We start from the raw sequence: 7002 nt of genomic DNA on the forward strand, positions 1-7002 counted from the left end.
CACAATAAGCATGCTTTAGGGTACCCACAATCCAGGCATTGCCTTCGATTAGCTGCATACCAGCATTTTTCTATTTGAGGCAATTTCTAGAATTGGTCGCCCCCCATGTGATCTCTCCCCATCCATCCTCTGATTTGGGTGGACATTTCTGGCCCCCTCCTGGTACTGATCCCCAAGACGGATGGGGATCACTGCTGCTAATCCCCCTTCCCAGAAGGTCTGTGGATATGGCAGGTGGTTTAAAGGACTGTGGTATACTTCAAAGGACACTAGATGTGTTCAGCTGTTGCCTGAGGGTGACATAAGTCACTCTCCAACCTCCCTTCCTTGTGCCTGCTGGGTCCTCACTGCATCCTCTGGGATTGCAGATTCCTTATTTCCCTGCAGGGTTTAGCGCTTTCCCTTTGGGTGACTCTACCACTTTGCGGGGTTTTATTCACTGCCCACCCCAGCACACATGGTCCATGGAGGTCTCCTGGCTCTCCAGGAAGCTCCAGACTCCCCTGCTTAAGGACGTGATCAGCATGTCACATGTGAGACAACCCTGGGTATGTACTTCAGTGAACATTCACCATCTCCACTGTCACCAGACACTAATAAGTGAGTCCTAAATCCAACCCTTGATCTTTAACAAGTCACATTACGACAATGAGCTGTTTGCTCCTGAACCCATGGAACAACAGTCCATTTTGGGGTGCAGTTGCTCATGTTATTCTTGGCACCAGCCCTGGAAGACAGGTTAAGTCTCCAGGGACTGTACTTGGAAGATCCCTTTTTATTACAAGGATGCTAGGAGGAAGTCAGCTCTGACCCAGCCTTAGACACACTTTTACAAAGGTTTCAGGTGAGACAGAGCAGGTTCATTCCTCAGAGGAAGTGAGAAGAATCCATTTGTGTAGGAATAAAATAACCAAAAATTACCACAAAATGAGAATGATAGCAATTATGAAAATGATAATTAGAAGAATGATAATAATGATAATGCTAATTATTATAATGATAATTAAAAACAATAAAACATAGGCTTAGAATGGGAGTCATTTATAGAGAGTGCTGGGAAGTTCATAATGACTTAGAAACATCCATGAAATAATTTTTCTAATGGCATGCTTGAGCTCCTTGTTCCTCATGCTGTGGATGAGGGGGTTCACTGCTGGAGGTACCACTGCATACAGAACTGCCACCACCAGATCCAGGGATGGGAAGGAGATGGAAGGGGGCTTCAAGCAGGTGAACATGGCAGTGCTGATCAAGAAGGAGACCATGGCCAGGTAAGGAAGGCACGTGGAAAAGGCTTTGTGCTGTCCCTGCTCAGAGGGGATCCTCAGCGCAGCCCTGAAGACCTGCAGGTAGGACAGCATGATGAAATCAAAACACCCAAATACTAAAAAGACACTAACCACAAGAAGCCCAACTTCCCTGAGGTAGGAGTCTGAGCAGAAGACCTTGAGGATCTGGAGGATTTCACAGAACTGGTCCACAGCATTGCCTTGGCAGAGAGGTAGTAAACATGTACTGGCAGCGTGAAGCACAGCACTGAGAAAACTACTGCCCCAGGCAGCTGCTGCCATTTTGGCACAAGCACTGCTGCCCAGGAGGGTCCCGTAGTGCAGGGGTTTGCAGATGGCGTGTAGAGGTCTTAGGCCATGACAGTGAGAAGAGAAAACTCTGCTGATATGGATGTAAGAGAACAACCTCCCCCTTGGAAGTAAGAGGTATTGTATATGTTGAATTTGCATGAATCTAGACTCCTTTAATATTTAACCTAAGCTTAGGGATGGCATATCTTGGCCATCAGTGATTATCTATTTAATCAAGGACCAGTGTTCCATTTAGAAGAAAATTATGAAAAGTTGGCAAGAGAAAAATAGCCTTAAATTGTTTGCATAACACACGATCATATATATGGGTAAAATGGGTTAGGGTACTTCATCTGTAAAGACCACCAAGACCTCTGAAGAAAGGAAGGCATGTGCAGAAGAATGTGAAGCAGAGCCAAGAGGAGTGACTTAATGCCATTATGCAACCTACATATTATAGAATGAATATGTATTAGATAGGTAGAATATGTATGGACTTACTGTATAAATGTAATGAGGTAGTTGGATTCAGTGTGCTTGATTTGTGGAAAACCACAGAGCACCCAGGCTTGCGCAACCCTGAAATAAATTACAATCTCTCTCCTGAGGGTGTAATTATTGACTCATTACGCACCATGCAACAAATCCGCTTTTCAGACAACAACATCAAAATGGAAAAGAAAAAGACCTGAGTAGCACATCCTAAGTAGGAAGTGGCCCTTGTTTCCCAGAGGGAATTGGCCATCGTTTTGGGAGGAGTGGTAGACTTGGAGCCCAGGTCAAGGAGAGCGAGGTTGAGGTGGAAGAAGTACATGGGTGTATGGAGGCGGTCATTGCAGGCTATGGCTGTGATGATGAGGCTGTTGCCCAGGAGGGCAGCCAGGTAAATGCCCAGGAAAAGGCAGAAGTGCAGTGGTTGCAGCGCCCACATATCTGCAAATGCCAGGAGGAGGAACTGGGTGATGGAGCTGCTGTTGGGCATTTGCTGCCTCTGGGCATGCAGCACTGTTCAAGGAGGAAAAGACAGTAAAGAGTTAGGAGAGTTTTGTCTGAGCAAAATCAGATCAGAAAAAGAGGAAAGGAAGGGAGAGGAGGGGAGAGGAGGGGAGGGGAGAGGAGAGGAGAGGAGGGGAGAGGAGGGGAGGGGAGGGGAGGGGAGGGGAGGGGAGGGGAGGGGAGGGGAGGGGAGAGGAGAGGAGAGGAGAGGAGAGGAGAGGAGAGGAGAGGAGAGGAGAGGAGAGGAGAGGAGAGGAGAGGAGAGGAGAGGAGAGGAGAGGAGAGGAGAGGAGAGGAGAGGAGAGGAGAGGAGAGGAGAGGAGAGGAGAGGAGAGGAGAGGAGAGGAGAGGAGAGGAGAGGAGAGGAGAGGAGAGGAGAGGAGAGGAGAGGAGAGGAGAGGAGAGGAGAGGAGAGGAGAGGAGAGGAGAGGAGAGGAGAGGAGAGGAGAGGAGAGGAGAGGAGAGGAGAGGAGAGGAGAGGAGAGGAGAGGCACACAGGAAAACTTTCTCCTGCTGACCACTTAAAGCTACAGATCAGGTGTCTCAGTGACTTGTTCAAACTTGAGAGTTCCTTTCCATCTCCCCTTCCCCGCACCCCACTACCCCCAGAGTAGGAAAATAAAAACACAAGAAAGCTCCTTATCTTTACAATAATCCCTGCATTAAGCTTCCTCTTGAAAAGTGTCTGCTGGAGATGCCCTGGGGGTGATCTGGATGTGTGAGCAGCCCTGGGGCCTCATTGAATGAACTGGTGTCCTCTTGTGGGCTTCAGTGGAAGAGACAGCAGCCATAACCAAGAGGACAATGACCTCAGTTTTGCTGGGAGGTGGGCAGACGACTACCCTACCAAGGCCTTTGGTTGTCCCCCAACACAGGCTGCCCTACACCTGTGCCTGTTTCCTTGCAGACTTTAACCACCCTACCTCCTGCTTCCCCACCTCACTATGACCCCATGATGTCCCAAGCTGTATTGATGTCCTTCTGTCTTCACTGGCTATTGCTTCAAACACAAAGATGTGGTTTCTGAGGATTTGCCAATGCCTATGAGTTCCTCACAACTCACCCAGCTTCTTTTAAAGTGCTGCTAATCTTCTGCCACCCAGGATGCCCTGGACCCAGAAATGTTTGAATACTCACTCCATATCTCAGCAAATAACTACACATCCTCTTTCTTATGCTGACTCAAAATAAAACCAACATATTTCATTTCAGCATGACTAACCTGTCACATTCTTTCAGGTTGTCTTCCTGCCTTTAACATACTCACTGCTATGCACACACCACTCTCTTCCTGCATTCACATGTGTTTCACATGTTGCCTTCTTTCCCTGCAGAGATGGGACCACACTCCAGGAGGTTCACATGTTTTTCAGGTTGATGGATGTTTTCTGATGTCAAGGCAAGTGTGGGGAGTGGAGGAGTGGAAGACAGCAAGGTCAGCTTATGGAGCATGATGAGCGCTGTCCAGCCACCCCCAGAAGCAGACATTCACCACCTCCCAGGCTGAGGCCTAAATGCAGGATGGAAACATCTCCATGACCTCTGATTTTCTGAGGGGCTTTCTGCCCTAACATATCTCCAGGAATCACCTCCTCCTCCCCCTACAGACATCAACTGCTTTTAATTGGAAGGATTTGCTGAAGCCCTCATGAACCACCTTGTTTCTCACTGCCTTCTCTTGACTCTGTCTCCCAATGCTACACACTGACCAGCAGTGCCTCTCAGGTGGAACCCAATCATCTTTCAGAAGAAGCTTCCTGGATTTTTAGGATGCCTGTTATAACCTTCCTGGCTCCCTCCAGAGCACTACTGAGCACTCCCAGAGCATTGCTGTCTATAGCAGGGTCTTTATGATCATCTTTTATGATTTTTCTTTGGTCTTTTTGTGATTATTTTGTGCAGGAATTTGAGACAAAGAAAAGCCCCAAACACTGGAATGAGGCCAGTGCAGGGTCACAGAGATGTTTTAAGGACTGGAGTACATTTCATATGAGAAGAAGCTAAGAGAGCTGTGACTGTTCAGCCTGGAGAAGAAAAGGCTCAGGGGGCACCTTAATGTGTATAGATACCTGCTTGGAGGGAGGGAAGAAGCGGGATCTTGTCAGTGGTGTCCAGTGACAGGACAAGAAGTGATGGACACACGTTGAAACACATGAGATTTCATTAGAAAACAAGAAAATATTCCTTTGCTGTGAGGGAGGTGACCCAGAGAAATTGTGGAGTCCCCATCCATGGAAATATTGATCAGCAGGCTGGACACAGTTGTGGCCAACTGGCTCTAGCTGACCCCACTTAAGCAGTGGTACTGGACTTCCAAACTCAGTGACCCTGTGATTCTGATAGCCTAATGGACCAACCAAATTTCCACTCTCCTATGGCTTATTTATTTAGTTAATATCTCACCAATTTAGCTATTAGAAAACTGTGTGAGGTGTCCCACCCATGCCCTTGGTAAAGTGAAGAAAATACCCTGCTTTCCTCTTGTGCTCACTGTCATTTATCTTACTGTAGAAGGCAGCCAAGCCTATGAGAGATTATTTCCATTTCCCTTTACTGGCTTTTCCAAATCTCATCTTTTCTGTGAATGGAAATGACTTGCAGGAGGAGTTCCTCCATCACCTTCCCAGGGACTGAGGTGACACTAACAAGCCAGTCATTCCCCAGATTTCCTTGAAATAAGGTGTGCTCTCAGCCTTTTCCCAATAATCAGAACTCCTCAATTGGCATGACATTGTCATCTCTTGATGATACCAGTCAGCTCCCCCAGCACCCTTGGTTGCATTCCACTCGGTCCCACAGTGTGTGTCCAGATGGCATCAGTGATCCCCAGCAGCATCTTCTTCTACCATGGGTGAAACTTCACTACCATAGACACTGCTAGAAGATTTGGAGACCAGGGAGGCCTCTGGGCAGGTCTTACCCAGAAAACACAAGATAAAGAAGGGCAATTAATTCCTTCATCTTTTCCTTGCCCATTCTGGGCAGGAGAACTAAGTTTCCCTTAGCTGCTTTCCTTGTACTGATCATGCATTTACAGAAACCCTACTGGTTGCCCTACCCATCCCTGGCTAGTTCCAGCTACACCTGAGCATTAGCTTTCCTGCTTCCATCCCTACACTCACAGGCCATGTCCCTATCTGCCTCCTGGAGTCTGTTACCCCTTCATCTTCCCTACACTTCCTTCTGGTGCTTGAATTCTGAAGTCAGAGGTTCCCTGTACATCCTTGATGACCTCCTGCCAGGCCCTGCTAGACTCCCTGCACACCAGACTGGTGTGTTCCTTTGCTATGAGGATGTTGTCCTGGAAGATCCAAGAGCAGCCCATAGCGCCTTTGACCTCTTAGACTGTCCAAGCAGATCCTCAGCTAGATAAAAACATCCCTCCTGCAGTCCTCTGCTGAGGTTCTGCCAGCTGTCCTGCTCTAGTAGTCATTGCAGCAGTGGCTGTTCTCAGTATTCACAACCCCACCCAGATCCACTTTGTCTGTCAGTAAGACAGCAGCCCTGTTCAGCTCACCATCTGTGTCAAAATGTCGTCTTCAACAGCATTCAGGAATCTCCTGGGTTGCTTGTGGCCAAACCCTGTGCCTGACCACTGTGGTCTGTCTTGCCTTCTTATTAAAGTCTCTGCCAGTCTATTTGCTGTTGAGTGTGCTCACTATTGTGTGTGTGTTTGGGGGTGAATGTATATACATGCTTTTCTGGCCAACTCTAAGTAGGGCTGGCTGGGGGAGGAGGATACCAGGATTTGAAGAGAAGCAGGGTTGAAGCTGTCAAGCGGGTAACAGCCCCAAGTCTGGGCAGGGCACCTGGGCAGACCCAAAGTACACACTGAAAGGGCTGTGTGTGCCCATGGCTAAGTGCTGCAGGGGATGCAGGATCACTTGTGACCTTCACACCACATCAGCCTGAGAGAACAGGATTGGGGTTAGTTTTTGTATGTGCTGTTTTTGGTGTGGTGGCTGAAAAGGTGCTGCTCCCTAGTGCCATCTGTGTATGGTCAGCTGTGTCCGTCCTGTGTGTGCATTGCTGGATGTGCGTACAAGATTGTGTGTTCATGTGTTTGTGTATGCACATGTGTGCATTTGCATATTTCCACTGGCGTGTTTGAAACGCTAAGTAATTTCTCCTGACTGCTGATGCAACAAGAAGCTAGGCTGGATCTTAGGATTTAGGGACCCTTCTTGAGACCCCATCAGCATGGGGATGGTGTACAGAGTGTCAGGATGTCCTCAAAATGTTCCCTTTTCCATGGGGCCTCACAGAGGCTTTCAGCCATGCAGAGGACTCATCTTCCTGTGGCCATATCTTGACTCCAGTCCTGCAGCTGGACCACAGACAAGGAGCCTTGTCTGAGGTTGACTATTGGGGTAAGGGCTGGAACACATGTTGGAGGAAACTCTCTCAAGGACGTTTTCTGAGAAAA

General features: G+C 48.1%; 1 protein-coding gene across 1 annotated transcript; it reads right to left on the reverse strand.

Annotated features, from left to right (window-relative positions):
* Positions 1 to 1037: 1037 nt before the first annotated feature.
* On the reverse strand, positions 1038 to 5705 carry LOC104040794 (olfactory receptor 14C36). Its single transcript, XM_064455831.1, has 3 exons — positions 5699 to 5705; positions 2348 to 2585; positions 1038 to 1638 (listed from the first exon to the last, which is right to left on the reverse strand). The coding sequence occupies exons 1-3, from the start codon at positions 5703 to 5705 to the stop codon at positions 1038 to 1040; spliced, it is 846 nt and encodes a 281-aa protein (XP_064311901.1).
* Between the last annotated feature and the right edge of the window lie 1297 nt (positions 5706 to 7002).

The sequence above is a fragment of the Phalacrocorax carbo genome, chromosome 7, assembly GCF_963921805.1.
Source record: "Phalacrocorax carbo chromosome 7, bPhaCar2.1, whole genome shotgun sequence".
NCBI classification, from domain to species: Eukaryota; Metazoa; Chordata; class Aves; order Suliformes; family Phalacrocoracidae; genus Phalacrocorax; species Phalacrocorax carbo.